Source organism: Onychomys torridus, chromosome 12 (assembly GCF_903995425.1).
Source record: "Onychomys torridus chromosome 12, mOncTor1.1, whole genome shotgun sequence".
NCBI classification, from domain to species: domain Eukaryota; kingdom Metazoa; phylum Chordata; class Mammalia; order Rodentia; family Cricetidae; genus Onychomys; species Onychomys torridus.
The window spans coordinates 12,275,065-12,293,171 of NC_050454.1; the positions used below are offsets into that span (position 1 = coordinate 12,275,065).

An 18,107-nucleotide genomic window follows, 5' to 3' on the forward strand; every position below is an offset into this window, starting at 1 on the left:
CTACATCCACTCCCTCCCTTCAGCTGCTGGATGAAGCCTCTGATGATGACTGGACAAGGCACCAGTCTATGAGTATAGCAGATCATCATTAAGAGTCATTCATTAATTTTTATTTATTTATTCATTTGTCAGTTGTGTTTGGCTCTGCCCTGGGTCTCCAGTTCCTGGGTCATCCAGATAATGGCAGACATGGGCTCCCTCTGGTGGCATGGGCCTCAAATTAGACCAGTCATAGTTGGCCACTCCCAGGTGTTCTGAACTACCATTGTTCTCTCACATCTTACAGGCAGGACAGATTGTAGGTCAAAGGTTTTGTGGCTGGATTGGTGTCCAGTCCCACCACTGGAAGCCTTGCCTGGTTTCAGAAGGTGGACAGTTTAGGCTCTGTATCCTTCATTACTAGTTGTCCTCGCTAGGGTCACCCTCATAGATTCTAGGGAGTTTCCACTGCATTAGACTTCCACATCACCCCCTCCCCTCTGCCCTCCACTTCCAATTGTCTCTCCCCATACTCTCTTCTTCCATCCCCGACCTGATCCCACACTCACTTGCCCTCAGTCAACTGGCAGAGTCTGTTCTCTTTCCCCTTCCCAGGGAGAGCCATGTGTTTCCCCCCTTGAGCCTTCCTTGTTACTTAGCTGCTCTTAGTCTGTGGATTATAATATAATTATCTTTTACTTTACAGTTAATATCACTTGTAAATGAGTACATACCATGTTTGTCTTCTGCATCTGGGCTACCTCACTCATGATGAGCTTTTCTAGTTCCATCCATTTGGCTGCAAATTTCATGATGTCATTTTTAAAAATAGCTGAATAATACACCATTTTGTAAATGTACCACATTTACTTTATCCATTCTATGGTTGAGGGACATCTAGCTTGTTTCCAGTTTCTGACTATTGTGAATAAAGCTGCTATGGATATAGTTAAGCAAGTGTCCTTGCAGTAAGATGGAGCATCCTTTGGGTATATGTCCAAGAGTGGCATAGCTGGGTCTTGAGATAGGTTAATTCCCAATTTTATGAGGAATTACCATAATGATTTCCATGGTGGCTGTACTAGTTTGCACTCCCACCAGCAATGGAAGAGTGTTCCCCTTGTTCCACATCCTCGCCAGCATGAGCTGTCACTTGTGTTATTGATCTTAACCATTCTGACAGGTGTAAGATGGAATCTCAAAGTAGTTTTGATTTGCATTTCCCCAATATTTTGGATATTAGCCCTCTTTTGGATGTGGAGTTGCTGAAAATCTTTTCCCATTACATAGGCTGTTGTTTTGTACTTTTAACAGTGTCATTTGCCTTACAAAAGCTTTTCAGTTTCATGAGGTCTCATTTATTAATTCTTGATCTTAGTGCCTGCAATACAGGCATTCTGTTCAGGAATTTGTCTCCTGTGCCATTGCAATCAAAGTTACTCCCCACTTTCTCTTCTATCTGGTTCAGTTTATCTGGTTTAATGTTCAGATCTTTGGACTTGAGTTTTGTGCAGGGTAATAAGTATGGATCTTTGTTGTTGTTGTTTTTGCTCTTTGTGGGGGCCTGCCACCCAGCTCTCAAATAAATCACACATGGAGTCTTATTACTTATAGATGCCTGGCCTTAGCTTGGCTTATTTCTAGCCAGCTTTTCTTAGTTAAAAATATCCCATCTACTTTTTGCCTCTAGGCTTTTACCTTTCTCTTCTGTAAATCTTACTCTTACTTAGTGGCTTGCTTTATAACTGGGTGGCTGGCCCCTGGAGTCCTCACCTTCTCTATTTCTTTCTCTCTCTCTTTCCTCCCAGATTTCTCCTTCTGTATATTCTCTCTGCCTGCCAACACTGCCTATCCTTTCTTCTGCTTTGCCATTGGCTGTTAAGTTCTTTATTAGCCGATCGGTTGTTTTAGGCAGGCACATTAACACAGCTTCACTGAGTTAAACAAATGCAAAATAAACTAAAGTAACACACCTTAAAATAATATTCCACAACAGATCTGTTTGTGTTCTTCTACATGGAGACATCCAGTTAGACTTGTTCAGGATTGTTTTAGGTATCCTTAGTGTTTTTGGTTTTCTACATGAGGTTGAGTACTGTCATTTCAAGGTTTATAAAAACTTGTGTTGGAATTTTGGTGGGGATTGTATTGAATCTGTAGAATACTCTTGGTAGGATGGTCATTTTACAATGTTAATCCTACTGATCCATGAGCATGGGAAATCTTTCCATCTTCTGATATCTTCTTCAGTTTCTTTCTTCAAATGTGTAAAGTTTTTGTTATACAAGCCTTCACTTGCTTGGCTAGCATTACCCCAAGTTGCTTTATATTTTTGTGGCTATTGTGAAGGGTGTTGTGTCCCAGATTTCTTTCTTAGTCCATTTGTCATTTGTATATAGGAGGGCTACTGGGTTTTTTGAGTTAATCTTGTATCCAGGCACTTCCCTGAAAGTGTTTATCAGCTGTGGGAGTTCCCTGGAAGAATTTTTGGTATCCCTTATGTATACTATCATATAACCTACAAATAACGATACTTTGACTTCTTCCTTTCCAATTTGAATCCCTTGATCTCCTTTAATGGTTGAGCAGGGGGGTCTCTGCCAGAATTGGAGGCTGGACTTCTGGCAGCTGGCTTGGCCTCTGGTTGATCAGAGTGTCTCTGCCCCAAATTGTGGGCTGGGACACAATGATGAGGAGTGGGGAAGGTGGGTTGGGGATAGCGCTGGGAGGAGGGGCACCAAGAGAATAGGGGATGGCAGGCAGCCTACCTGGACTTCTGGTGGCTGGCATGGCTTCTGGTCCAGCAGGGGTTCTCCCTGTTTCCTCTTTTATTAGGGTAAGCAAAGAGGTAGTGAATAATCTTTGGATAGAAAGATGTACGGGGATATTTCTTTAAGATAGATTCCTAGAACTCAGATTACTGATTCAGAATTATAACAACATTTTTGTAAGTTCTTGATATTTGATAGACTGTATTATGATATAATTGCAGTAATTTGGAGGATTTCTTTTCCTACCTGTGTATAAATATATTGTGACAGTCACCTCATAAAATACTTGTTTGAAGGGTGAAATAGTAAGAGTGGATAAAGGTAAAATTAAGGGAGGCTGGAGAGATGGCTCAGCAGTTAAAAGCACTAACTGTTCTTCAAAGGACCCAGGTTCAATTCCCAGCACCCACATGGCAGCTCATAACTGCCTGTAACTATGATTCCAGGGGATCCCACACCCTCATGCAGACATGGATGTGGACAAAACACCAATGCACATAAGATGAAAATAAAGTTTAAAAAAAGGGGGATAAAATTACTAGAGTTCTGTACCAACTTTTTCTTTTGGGTCACTAACCAGCTCCCAAATCATGACATAGACTTAGTAGATTTGAATGCTCAGCCTAGTTTAGCCTCTTTTCTAGCTAGTTCTTTTAATTTAAATTAATGTTTCTCTTTATCTACCTTTTGCCTTGGACTGTTTACTTGTCTTTCCATTTGTATATCTGACTGTCACTGCTGCTTGTGTCTTCTGGTGCAGCGGCCTGCTGGTCCTGGCATCTCCCTTGTTCCCTCCTCCTCCTCCTCCTCCTCCTCCTCCTGTTCTTTCTGAGCCCAGATCTCTCCTGCAATTGTCCTCTCCCCGTGCCAGCACTGCCTCCCTTTCTCTGCCTAGCTGTTGGCCATTCAGCTCTTTATTAGACCAATCAGGTGCCTCAGGTAAGCAAAGTGAGACAAATGCAACATATAAAGATCTGTTAAAATCTATCTAGTTAAAATATCGCACCAACAGAGTTTGTTCTGCTTTCTGTTAGAAAGTCAACCGTTCTCAAGCCTAGGTTGCATTGTGAGACTTGAGAGTCCGAGAAGGGTGGGATGTGAGAACAAGGTGGTGGGGGAGACTACCTTTCAGGACTTGAAGGAGGCAGATATAATTTCTGCTAGGAAGAGATTCCACATCTTTGTATTCACTTTGGAGAATGATTAAAAAAAAAAAAAAAACTATCACTCTCAATCACCAAAAAAAAAAGAAAGAAAGAAAGAAAGTAAAAATTTTAAAAAAGATTCTAAAGGGATGAATATGATAGGGAACTCAGCAGTGAAACATGATCTTATATAATATACCATGTCCAATTACCAGATTAATAACCTCTTTAAAAGAAAAAAAACCAATGCAGGGGCCTTTTCTGCCTTTATAGTATTGTGGTTTGTAATGAAGCAAAGCATTTCTTAAGGAATGTGTACAACTCAGTATCTGTTTTTTATTATCTTTAATTAAGTTTGTTATTTGTCAATATCATGCATGCATATAATGCTTCTGGGTATTTTTAATCCTTGACCTTCCTCTGTAAATCCTTATCCCATGTTGGTATCTTTGTTTTTGTGACCTACTCGCTTAGTTAGCTAGGGCCATTTGTGTGACCATGTGTTTGGAATTACTCAGTGGAACCTCACAAGATTGCCAGTTGGTACACAATTGAAGACAGTGGTTTCCCTTCCCTCAAATTTATCAGTAACCAGTTAGTTCAGCAAGGACAGCTAAGGCCCCAGTGATTTCCTCCTCTATCCTTGGCTTCCAGTACTAGGTATGAATTCCCTTTTGTGGATCAGGGCTCATCCACTTAGAAAGTACTTGGGTCACTCCACCCCTACCAATCATGCTACTATTGCACCAGTGGTCAAATCTTGTCTAGCAGGTTGGTGTTACAGCTCACAGTTAAGACCACTGCTAGCTGGACGGTGGTGATAATCCCAGCACTCAGGAGGCAGAGGCAGATGGATCTCTGAGTTGAAGGCCAACCTAGTCTACACAGGGAGTTCCATGATGTCCAGGGCTACACAAAAAAAAACCCTGTCTCAAAAAACAACAAAACCCAAACAAGCAAAAGACCACTGTTCACCTTATTTCCTCTAGCTGCCTGCATTCCTTCTAGCATTATGAATGCCTCCAGTTCATTTCTAGCTTGAACCCTCTCTTACGACCAGGATGCTGTATCTTCAGCAGTGAGGTCTTGGGATCTAGTTCTGCTGGACGACTGAGAGCAGTGGCAAGAGCCTGTATTGTTTTGGGGCCTTGGGGCTCCTTGACCACCAAAACAGAGCTATCCCACATTTGGCACTGGGGGTTTTGTTTCCTAGCCAGTGGCTCCTAGGGGTACCCAGCCACTGGGGATATCTCCCTTCTAACACTCTGGCTGTCTTAGAACTCAACTCACTCTGTAGCCCAGGCTGGCCTTGAACTCACAGAGATCTGCCTGCCTCTGCCTCCCGAGTGCTGGGATTAAAGGCGTGTGCCACCACACCCCATGTGGTTTTTCATGTATCCTTTATTTTAATTAATGCTTCTTCCAATTACTATTTTTTGCAGTTATGGAAAGTATTTTGAATAAGATTGATTTGCTGAGCTGAATATTGACTAGGCATTGCTTCAGTCTTCATAATTCGAATAATAGCTAATGATAAAAAAGTTTTAAAAATTCAGAGTCAGAAGGCATAGTGTTGAATGCTTGTAATCCTGCATTTGAAATGCAGACTCCAGAGGACTAAGAATTCAAAGCCAGCTTTGTCTACATAGTGAGTTTGGGGCCAGTTTGTGGCTTACATTAGATCAAAACAAAATATCCTCAAACCATAAGAAAACAGTGAAATTTTTTTAATAGATGAATATCCTTTAAAATATCAATTGTTATACTAGTACTTTGGAGGTTAAGACAGTAGGATTTCAAATTTTAGGCCAGCCTGGGCCTGATAATTTGTCTTTGAAAACATTCAAAAACAAAGAAACCCAAGCCATAATTGCTAGATAATAGTTTTGCTTATACCTCAAAAACATAAACGGGTATTCTAGAGTAATCATGATTTAGCTTTCAGTGGTTAGTCCTTTAATGGGAAGTTAGATGTAGCATGATTATGCCATATCAGTTCCGCTGCTGTGGTAAACACCCTGACAAGCATCCTGAGGGAGAAAGAGCTTCTTTGGCTCAGAATTCCTGGTTACAGCTCATGGCAGGGGAGTCAGGGTGCATGGGGACTGGAGGCTGCTAGTCACATGATATCCACAGTCAAACCAGAAAGCTATGAAGTCATGCACACAGTGCTCTGCTCACTGCTGTGCCCAGAACAGGGTGCCACCTATGGTGGATGGATCTTCCCACTAATCAAGTTAGTCCCCACACATATGCTCATGGGCCATTATAATCTTTATCTACAGTCCCTCATTGAGACTGTCTTCCTTCCCAGATGGTTCTAGACTCTGTTGGGTTGATAATTAAAACTAACCCTCACAGTATGTTATAAAATAATAGGAGGAATCACAGTGCATAAGAAAGTCAACATATATACAAGGTGTTAAAGAAAGCCAAGTCAGAGTTGGAAACAACCCTGGAGTAAACACTGTAGGGGAGAGACTTGAGCATTGAAGTCCAGTTCAGTGTACCCGGGTAGCTGTTAGGAAATAGGGGCGTGGCAGAGGGCTCCTGGGCTGAAGGATCTGCTCATGAGATGCCATGTGATTAGGTTCTTAGGTGGTGGTGCTTCGTCCTTCTCGTTACCCAACTGATGACAAGATGCAGGGATCGAAAGTGCATGGTTTTATCAGTTACGGAACTGGAGAGGGTACTTTCTGCCTTATGTCAGGAAACATCTCAATAAAGAAATTAGTGGCATAATGCTAAAAAAATACCAATGTGAATAAAAAGGACATAGTGGACAAATTCAGGGATTAACAATAGTATCAGGTCCCTAAAAACAATGAGTTGAGATCTAGGAAAATGGTCAGAAAGTAAATTAAACTAAACAGATTCAGTCTTCAAAATAGGTCCAGTTTTCAGTGGAGTGGCAAAGAAGGGCCTCTAGCAGGAATCTTAAAGAGTCTTATTAATGAAATCAAACCTGAGGCCAGGTATTGGGGTGAATGCTGGAAGATCAGAGAAGCAGAACATACCACAGCTTCCTCACCTCGCCAATTCTTCAGCTGATCCTGTTACCTCAGACTGGAAGCTTCTGAGTCCTCATCCAAATGAATCTCAGCTGAACTGCTTCTCGAAAGCCTGAATGCTTAACTAGGCCAAAAGCTTCTAGTTTCTGGTCTTCCCGCCTTATATATCTTTCTGCTTTCTGCCATCACTCCCTGGGATTAAAGGCTCACTTCTTGGGATTAAAGGTGTGTGTCACCCTGCCTGGCTGTTTCCAATGTGGCCTTGAACTCACAGAGATCCAGATGTATTTATGCCTCTGGAATGCTAGGATTAAAGGTGTGAGTGCCTCCATTTTCTAGCCTCTGTATCTAGTGGCTGTTCTGTTCTCTGACCTCAGAAAGTTTATTAGGGTGCACAATATTTTGGGGAACACAATACCACCACATTTCCCCTTTTTTGTCTAAAATTAAAAGGGCTTATAACTAATAAAAACTATCCAATAAGTATATACAATATATACAATCAAGAATTACATTGATGATATCTAGTCCATTAACATTTGACAGATTCAGACAAAAAACTTCATTAATATATAACAATGTCCAGTCCAGTAACATTTGATAAACTCAGACAAAAAAAATTTCATTACTTATCATATATAAAACAAGTAGTTCCTTTTTAAAAGTAGATTCAGTTTTTTTTATCTTATATCCATATTCTCTCTTTTTTTCTTTTCATAATAGATTCAATAATCTACCTTATCTTCCCCTTTTTCTTTTTAGAGTAGATTCAATTATCTACCCATATTCAATTATCTACCCATTTATCCTATTATATCTTTTTCCTCAGAATAGATTCAATGATCTACCTCATCTATATTCTCTTTTTTCTTTTTTTTTTTTCTCCTTAATGGCAAGGAAAGTTTTGTGTCAGCTAGCATGTACAACATAAACAGTGTTTGGAGACACTTAAACTAAGAGAGAGAAGGGTGTCTGCACAAGTAGTGACCCTAAGCTGAGTTTACCCCTGCTTGTACGCATTCCGTCCAGTAGTAGTGAGAGCATTGCCGAAGGAAGTCACCGAGTAGTTCTGAAGAGTTTTCAAACATCACCAAACATGGCATTTACAGGAGAAGGTAAATAACCTAATAGAAGCCTTTTAATGAATATTGTAAGGATATATTCCTGGTTCAAGTAAATAATGAGCAATTTTGAAATTAACTCATTTTTACAACTCTGGAATATGTGTATTAGATTTTTCATTCTTAAATATTGTAAAAATTTTGTGTGCATGTTTATGTTAGGGGTTATGTACGTGCATGCACATGTACATGCATGCATGCATGCAACCACTCCCCTCCCCCAGCCCTAAGCCCGCCCCGAGCCAGAGGTATTGGATCCCCAGGAGCTGGAGTGATTTACAGTTGATTGTAAAGCTGTCTGATTTGAGCACTGGGACTCTAATGTGGATTCTCTGAAAGAACAACACGTATGCTTAACCACTGAGCTGTCTCTCCAACACTAAGGATTTTTTCATGTATAATTTTTTTCATTTTTCGTTTCTTGTTGGGGTGGCCTTAAACTAAGACCATGTAATTTGTATACAGTTTGACCACTAGGTGGTGCCATACAGAAGGATTTACTTAAGTGAGAGTTGTGTGTGTTTCTGTATGTCTGTGTGTTTGCTTTTCTAAATAAATAGCACTCTTTGTCCACTAAGATTACTTAATATTTTGTTTTGTAATTATACATAAAGGCTTCTGGGTTTATTTGTAAGTTTGGAAATATGTGTGAATAATTGAGGACCTATTTTGTATTATTCTGAACTATCTTTGCTTCTGTTTAAAAGACATATTACACTGCTAAGTTTATTATGATATTCAAGTTTGTATAATGATCACTAATATGTACTTTTCTGGGTGTAGTGGTGCACACCTTTAGTCCCAGCACGCAGAGGCAGTGGCAGGCAGATTTGTATGAGTTCCACTCCAACCAGGGCTACTGTGTGTATGTGTGTGTGTGTGCACGCGCACTAACTAGTCTGGGTTCTCCAGAGAAACAGAACTGCTAGAATGTGTATATATGCTTACAAAGCTGTGGTTCGGCTGGTCTAACAGTAGCTGTCTCCTGACAGAAAATTGAAGAATCTAATAGTTGCTTGGTCCACAAGGCTGACTATGTCAGCTGGTCTAAGTATCCATCAGAATCCCAAAGAGTTAGGCTGGATAACAGTGAAGGAATGGGCCTGGCACAAGCGTGAGAGCAGGCAGGCAGAGAGCAAAGCTTCCTTCTCCGTGTCCTCTGTAGAGCTGCCACCAGAAGGCGTGGCCCAGAGTTAGCCTGGCTCTCCAACTTCAGATGATTGACCAAGAATAACCCTGCACAGTTGCCTGGTTGCTTGAGCTTTAGTTAATTCCAGATGTAGTTAATAACCAAGAGGAGCCACCACGTGGATATAGATATTTATGTGTATGTGTAGTTCGCTTCCTAAATTAAGCTTTTGCCAGTTGTGAGGTTAGAATTCTAGCGTGAAAAGAAAAAAGTTGGGACTGGAAAGATTGCTCAGTGGTTAGGAGCATGTGGTGCTTTTCCAGTGAACTGGAGTTTGGTTCCCAGCACCCACATCAGGTGACTCACTACCACCTCTAACTCCAGCTCTGGGGGACCCAAAGCCCTCTCTTGTGGCCTCCATAGGCACAAGCATTCACATGGCAGACACAGAATCATGCGGACACACAAAGAAATCATTTTAAAGGAAACATAAAAGGTTAATTTTCATATACCCTGAGATGTTGACAGCAGTTATTTTGGTTTGTTGTTTTAGGCCGCATATTTCTTTTATTCACTATTTTAAATAAGCTTCCCAGGTTTTTCTGTAATGAACCTAAATTCTGTTTCAGTGGAGTTAATCTTTCAGCTCTCTTTTGGAATAAATAAGGTTCTTATAAAATACTCTTGATTGTCTTCTACATCCCAATCAAATTATGTGGAACCAGTTATGATTTTGATGCATACATTGTTTCGTATGCATATACTTTTGGGCAGTGGATGACCTAATCTAGAGCCTAGATGTTTTGTACTTGGAATAACAAGACATTTTCATACAGAAGCTTTTTGAGAAATTGAAAGTTGTGTAGTGAATAGATTTGAATAGGAAATTTATATATGAAAGCATACTTGTGCTTTTGAGACGTGTGGAATGGTCTCAGAACTTTCAACTTCCAAGTGCTTGGCTTTCTAGGATAATCCTGTACACTGAAGGATTGCTGTTGTGTCAGAACTACTGTTTGCAAGTTGAGGAAGTAGACTGCATTTGGGATTTGTGTTCAGTGTCTTTGTCATAATAATCCACAGTATCAAAGGCTTCAGCGTTGTGTTTAGTTTTTCTTTTCTCTTGGTGTTTGTCAGAATGTATGGATCATGGCACACATTTTGGGATCAAACTGACTAGTCTCTGTATGAACTGTATTAATGAGCTCTTTATTAAATACTTTGTCCATAATAAAACTTTGTCAGGAGATCTTATTCTTTCCATTAAAAAAGGATTCTTAGATCTGTGTCAGCTTTTAATGTTTTCTTATATTCCTCTACTGGACTTAAATAGAATTAATCTCTTTAGAACCACAGATTGCAAGCTGCTTTCCTAGTCCTTGAAAAGAAACACCAGACTCTGCATAATCTCTTTGGTAAAGTGTCTTACCCTAATACTCCCACATGGTTCTCAGCTCTTTGTGGGACAGATCTTCGGTAAGGAACCAAAGAGATAATATGGCCATCTTTTCTTCTTGAGCCAGATTTGCAGTGGACCTCAGGGTTGTGGCTTGCAATACTGTGTCCAGTAGGTTACTTTTAATTCCTGCTGTGAAGTGCACAAATAAGATTTTGTCCACATCTGAAAAATATTCATGACTGGGCCTGGAATTTATGAGTATTCATACAGGACTAAAAATTGATTCACTCAATTATTATCAAGTAGCACTTTTGTTCACATATAGTTTTTTAAGTGGACATATACTGTAACATATACTAATATAGCATGGCATAGGTTAGGCTTCAGAATGTACTTCTTGAACTTGAAAGTGTTAAGAGTTACTTAGGGAGCTTTTTTAACTAGAATCCCATGGGGGCTAGAAAGATTGCTCATTGTTTACCAGCATGTGTACTCCTCCAAAGGACCTGGGTTGAGTTCAAGCACCCATAGCAGGCAGTTTCCAACCACCTGTCACTCCAGCTCCAAGGGATGCCCTCTTCTGGACTTCCTGGTCACTTGTGTACACATGGCATATACACATACACGTAAACTAAATTTTAAAAGACTTAAAGAATTCATATTAAATACCAGTCAGTTCTAAAGTTAGCTGCTATGATGAAAAAACACAGGAAAAAAATATAGATTAAAAAATGCTTATTAGAAATCAAGCAGTATTTATGAGCCAGAGTACATTTGTACATTGTTTTATAATACAAAAATTATTGGTGTTCTTTTGTGTAAACTCATAATCGTATAATCTTACTGATTATGATATATTAAACAGACGGTACTGAATCCTTCTTAACAGTTCTTTTATTATAAAAGCTCCAGTGGCCATGTATATATTTTGCTGTTCTAGACCCAGTAATCAAAATATTAAAAATTATTATACTACATAAAATGATTGTGCTGTATTATAAACATATTCTCCCTAATACTAGAGCCTCAGAATTCAGCACATGGTATTTTCAAACAGTTTAAAAACCAATGCTAAATAATGTAAGATCCTTTATGATGTCAAAATTTGTGAATAGCAGATACTCTTTTAATGAAATTACTTTAAACAATGAGAGCTGTTAGCAGAAAGAAACCTTGTATTTTAAAATTCAGTTCATATTTATAATTTATGTAAGCAGTGAAGATGCCATTGGATTTTACTCTACACTGATTGAAACTTAGTAACCCGGGCTTTCTCCACCCAATGCGTTAAATCAGTCAGCCCCAAAGGGTCTTGGTAGCCCAGTGTTTATAACATCCTTCTTTACCTGCTAATCGACCTCACTTCCTGGATTTCAGTCCGTCTAGTTATCAGCTAACAAAAGAACAGCTTTTGGTTCCTGCAGACGCTGGTGAAAAAATAATCACGAGAAAGAAATCCACCTTATGTCGTCTTTTTCTGTCTGCAAAAATAAACTCAGCCATCATACAGCTAACAGGTACAGAAGGAAGATACAAGCTCGTTCATAGGAAGAAACTACAGAGAAAATGAGCATCATTTCTCAGGGTTTTTATTTTCCCTGATCTACAAGTGATGCTGCTGTAATTCTAGCTGCAGTTTTTACCGATCATTCACCACTCAGCAGCTGGTGGAGAAGTAAGACTGCTTGGCAACCACCTGCAGGGCTGCAGAGATGAATTACATTTTCGGAAACAACACACTTCTGTACTCTCGCGCCAGTCGGGGAGGCAATACTAGCTCTAGCCATGGCTCAGTAGGCCCAAAGCAGAAACACTGGGCAAAAAAGGGCTCGTCAGATGAACTGCAAGCTGAGCCAGAGCCTTCACGCTGGCAGCAGATAGTTGCGTTTTTCACTCGAAGACACAGCTTTATTGACTGCATCTCGGTAGCCACCAGCTCCACCCAGGTAACATGCCACTTGTTGACATTATTTTTAATATATTTATGTTCATATTTGCTTTGCCACGATGTCTTCATGCAGATTTATTATTAAAAATGAGTCTTCTGTGTTGTTATCTTGGCACTGAAATTTTATGTTTCTAGTCCGTCTCTGCAGGTCTTTAGCACAGAAGGGGAAATGAAAAACATTTCCCTTATGTTATGTAATGCTAAACAAAACAGCCTCAGATTCTGCTAAATGACTTCTCTAAAAATGTAGAGTCATTAACACATGCTAAAATACAAATTAATAATGTTCATCTTATTTGTAGATGTTGTTAAATGCTATGAAGAATGATGTTTGAACAAAAGAAAATAACCTATTTGTTTAGTTTTGCATGTTAGTAGATAACCATAGGGAGAAATTATAATAAACAAAAGATAGCTTAAGTATTTTAATTTTTAATGTTTTGAGAATAGATTAATGTAATACAGTTATCAATATTATATATATTTATCTTAAAGTTATATTAAATTGATTTAGTCAAGATGTTAATGAGTTCTTCCATTTTATGAATATATATTGTCTAAGGCTGATCTGGAATTAGTAAATGTGTACAATTGCATAGTCATGGAATATTTTTAACACATTCAAATTACAAAGAAGCTATCAAACAGGAAAAGTCTTAATTTTTAAAAAGTCCCATAAAATTACTTAAAGGGGAAATGAATATTGAATATAGGAGAAGAAAATAAAAGCAGTTGAATAAAATGCTAGTGGTTTGGTATAAAAGAAGATGAAAGGAAGTATTAATATTTTAAAATACATTTTAGCAGATATTCAACTAGTGAAAAATAAGAGGGTAAAAAAAGTCTAATTTAAAAACAAACTGAAACTGTTTTTTCCTTTGAAATCAGTAATTCTTAATATGCATACAGATGCATATACATTCTTTGGGGCCTTTAAAAACAAATTTCCTTAAGAGATTATTTCTTCCATCACTTAGAGGCAGCACAGTAAATATAGATATAACTGCCAAGCTGATTTATTTGTTTTGGTTACTAGAGTTTTCTCATAATGGTTTTTGGTAGTAAAATGTCAACTTTTAAAATCAAAAATTCTACCTATTTCTCATATGCTTAAGATGAAATTCAAGAGGAGGAAGCATCATCATTTTATATGTAGGCACTGAGATTGCTTCCAGCCAAAACTCACTGAAAGGCAATGACTTACTCTTAAAAATTGAATACTGACTGCTCTAAGAATAAAAGTATGAAAAAAATTAAAGGTAAGTGTTACCGGTTGTTATGGGTTAATATTAAATAATATTTTCATCACCAATAAAAAGATACCTGATGATTTATGTAAATTACTATGCATATGCATATACACATTGATATATCTGATGTTCATCTTAGGACTTGTACAAATGAAAAAAACAATAGTTTGCACATAAAACCATTGAAAGCATAGAATTTAGAATACAGTAACCTAGACACTAAAATGGTTGTAGTCCTGTTACACCACTGAATATTATTCCCCCACTCCCACCCCACCACCCATTGGTTCCTGTTGTGTTTGTACGCTGAGAAATGAGTTAGTTTCTCTTGCAAACCTCTTAACAGATAGTTCTCTTGTCCTTTACCTTTGTGTTTTGTCTCTGGAAGTATAAAAAATTCCTAGGTCAGAGGTTTTCCCAGAGTAAGCATATTTCACTTTTCTTTCCTACACCTTTCTGATGAGTTGCATAATTGATATGTTCAAGTCATTAGTTATGACTTATTGGAGCTTGTTTTATAGGATAAAATACAGTGGAACTGAAAAAGAAGTTAGACATGACTGCATCTGAGTTAATGCAGTACATTTGTATAATAACTCAGGCCCGACAGCTTTGTAGCACCAAAAGAATTTGCATGTTGTTGTCAGGAACAAAGTAGATGAATGAAATTTCATAATTTTTTGTTGAACATATACTATGTAACTACTATGAATGTTTTGTACTTTTTAAAGATTTGGTAGGAAGCTTAACTTTTAATCTAATTCTCTTTAACTGGATTATATTATACTTTAGCAATTTGGAGAATTGTTACTAAATTAAATTTTAATTATTATCTCAATCACTACTGTTATTCCCAAACACACCCTGCTACATACAAGTAAAAAGAAACTCCACATGCAGATTCATTTGAACTGCTTGTCTTTTAGAAGTATTCATGTTTAAAGCTATGATTATGTTGATTATGTGCCAGGTACTGTGGAATATTTGGAACTTTTTTTTTTTTTTTTGAGACAGGGTTTCTCTGTGTAGCTTTTGCGCCTTTCCTGGAACTCGCTTTGTAGACCAGGCTGGCCTCGAATTCACAGAGATCCATCTGGCTCTGCCTCCCAGGTGCTGGGATTAAAGGCGTGCGCCACCACCACCCAGCCAGGAATATTTGGAACTTTTAGGAAGTCATTGTATTCTGAATGATAAGAAAACCAAATAGTTCTAAAGATCTACAAGATACCAAGTGCTCCTGTTGGTGCTTAGTAAATGTTTGTGGAATTATTAATCTATTTCAGTTACCTGGAGTGGTATTTCTTAATGATCCACAGTGGCTCTTTTCTTCTTTTGCTTCATATTATACTTAGGCCACACAAATCCCATGTGCTCTGGATTTCCTCAACCCTTTAACCCTCACCAGTAGTAATGAAAATGTTGTTTACATGCTATCTCCATTCATTTAGGTTTTCCTCCGAAGTTTACATTGTGAGTTGGGAAAAGGGACTCTTTAATTATTAAGGTATATTTGTTGTGAATTGGTTTACCTTCCTATAATTTTTTTCTTCAGAGACTTCATACTATAAATATTCTTTGTTTTAAATAATTAATACATATATAATAATTTTATAAGCGGTGTCAACCATTCCTTTTGGTTCCTCACATCATCCATCCTGCTCTTGTAAGTAGTTCCCATGGGACCAAGAGATGGAGTTAGGTCTTTCTTCTCTTGTTCTTATTATTTTGTGGATGACTTACCTTTTTCCTCTTCTTTGGGTCATGACTATAAAAACTGCTTTTTGTAATCTCAACTCATTTTTTTTTTTTTTTTTAGACTTCCATCAGTAAAAGCAGATGTCATTGGGCAATATTTCCTTTTCCTCCCTTTCTGAGCATCTGCACCTCTTAGTCATGTGATTTGATGAGTATTTGAGCTGTCGACTTACCGTCTTTGTTCTGCCCACTGTTTGTGTAATCATTTTCAGTGACTTCCAGTATCCTTATATAATCTACATAACATTTTGGCTTTTTGTACTTTTCATATCTTTTTTTGAGCTGAGGATCAAACCCAGGGCCTTGTGCTTGCCAGGAAAGCACTCTACCACTGAGCTAAATCCCCAACCCTACTTTTGATATCTTTATCCACAGGGATCTTGTGTTTTCTGTTACTTGAATAATCTACTCAAATGATTATGTTCAAGACTTTTCACCTCTCTCTCTCTCTCTCTCTCTATATATATATATATATATATATATATATATATATATATATCACTTAAATTTCTGATGCAAGCATTTCTCATGACTAGCGCTGTTTTCAGCTTCAGGACTGTTCAGGGCTCCCACTACAGTAATTTTTTAATACTCTTAGGACCCCAGGGACTGATGGTTTTTACTGTCTTTTGCTACTCAGACATCCCTTTTTGCCTTGCTCAAATCCTTCCATGATTTTAACCTTCCCCTTTGTCACTTCCTTGGAAGCATCTGTACTTTGTTAATTTCAGCTCTGCCTTCTCCACAACGGCTCTGAAACTGCACGTTAAGCCTACAGTACCTGTTTTCTAAGTCTCAGTCTAAGTAAATAATCTTTATGTTTTAGCCTGTTGCAGTAAGTGAACTGTCTGTGTTGTTAAAGCTCACCCTTCTCTTCTGTACTGGATCTCACTCCTGTTTGACTATTCAAGGCCTATCAGACTCCATTTTCCACTCTCTCAATTTGCCTTTTCTTATATATTAGGTAATTTCCATGAGCTGAACTACCTCTCACTAACACAAACAGCTGAAAATACCTCTATGTGTGTATGTTATCAAATCAAACTTGTCAGTTTTTACTCTTCATTTTACCTACTAGGCAAAAGAATTTAACTCAATTGATTACTACTTTACATTTTTTTTCCCACTTTTGACTCTTGGATGCTGATCTTCTGATATTCTCCTAGTTTCAATTTCCTTTGGAGTGTTTTCCTTTTTCTTATTGCTTAGTCTTGAATTCTCGTTCGTGAGTGAGTACGTGTGCGTGTGCATTTTCAAGTAAGTAGTCTTGTCCAGTCCAGTCTCGTGCTGTTACGATCAAGATTTCTGTCTTTAGCTTAGAGCTAATTCCTGTATACTAGGCTTCGTAGCTGCAGCTTCTTATTTACCCAGTATTTTCACTTGAGTTAAGCATATGAAATACTAAAAATATATCTCCTTCATTATTACTATTACTGACTTCCTTGTTTTGTTTAAGTTTTTCATTTGTTTCCTTCTGTGTTGTTATTGTTGTGGTCTTGGAAAGAAAACACACGATCTGGGCCATGCTAATAAGCATGCTCTACCCCTGAGCTACATTTCAGCTCCAGGAGTTTTTCACCTTGTTATTCCTATTCTTATGTATGGCGAGAATATAAAGACCAAAAGATTATCTTCTTTTCCTTTGCTCCACTTCCAAGATAACAGCAAATCCTGTTGGCTTTGGGGTAGGATAGGCTTCTCACTCTGCCCCGCCCTCCCACCTGTGTGTGGGGGGGGGGATGTGCTTATGAGTGAGTACAAGTGCCCATGCAGTTCAGAATAAGTTTCTTTCACTAGACTGTCCGTTTCTAAAGATGGAATTTTCCATTTATGTTTATGCTAATCCTCAACTTCTGCAACAATGTTGGCAACATACCAAATACAACAACACAAACATTGTTGAATGAGGGAAGAAACAGACAGATCAACTTGTACTCCGAAGAGCTAGTGCAGATTTGTCTTATTTCTGTCTTAATCCCTCCCTGAACATTTGTGTAGTGCCTTAGTGTAAGCTGCTCTTCTGACTGATAGCTCCTTTCTTATTTGTCCCACTGGGGAGGAAGTGAGCCTGAAAAACACTTTGCTTTTCCACAGTCAGGATGACTATGTAACTCTCATGCTTTAGATGGAAAGAGAGAACTATTAATAACTAAAGTGGGACAAGTACAAATACGTATTTCCTAGGCAAACAAAGGCATATGGTTACCTATTTATATCCATTTATCTTCTGACTTATAACTAGGCAACAGGCTTCAGTGTTCCTCCCAAGATGTCTTTATCTTGGAGTATCCTAGATTCCAATGTATTATATCTATACATTTTTTATTAAGCTGGTCACGATAGGACAGATGGATAGTCTTCATCCTTAAGAGGCTGCTTATATTTAGTATTGTAGTGCCGTTGAACTAAACTGGAATATATACAAAGTAAGCAGGTGGCCTTTTAAAATTTCTTCAGAGCCGGGCGGTGGTAGCGCACGCTTTTAATCCCAGCGCTCGGGAGGCAGAGGCAGGTGGATCTCTGTGAGTTCGAGGCAAGCCTGGTCCACAAAGCAAGTTCCAGGACAGGCACCAAAGCTACACAGAGAAACCCTGTCTCG

General features: G+C 38.5%; 1 protein-coding gene across 23 annotated transcripts in view; it reads left to right on the top strand.

Annotated features, from left to right (window-relative positions):
* Dlg1 (discs large MAGUK scaffold protein 1) overlaps positions 1-18,107 on the top strand; it is a 206,747-nt gene that overhangs the window by 73,324 nt on the left and 115,316 nt on the right. For 2 of the 23 annotated variants that reach the window (XM_036203752.1, XM_036203753.1), the window contains exon 1: positions 11,870-12,501. The exons of 17 other annotated variants lie outside the window; for them this stretch is intronic. In XM_036203752.1, the coding sequence (XP_036059645.1) occupies positions 12,268-12,501 (234 nt within the window). In that variant the 5' untranslated portion in view covers positions 11,870-12,267. Of the gene's footprint in view, positions 1-11,840; positions 12,502-18,107 lie in introns of those variants that run through there. 4 more of the 23 variants (XM_036203750.1, XM_036203748.1, XM_036203751.1 and 1 more) reach the window with 4 other exon arrangements.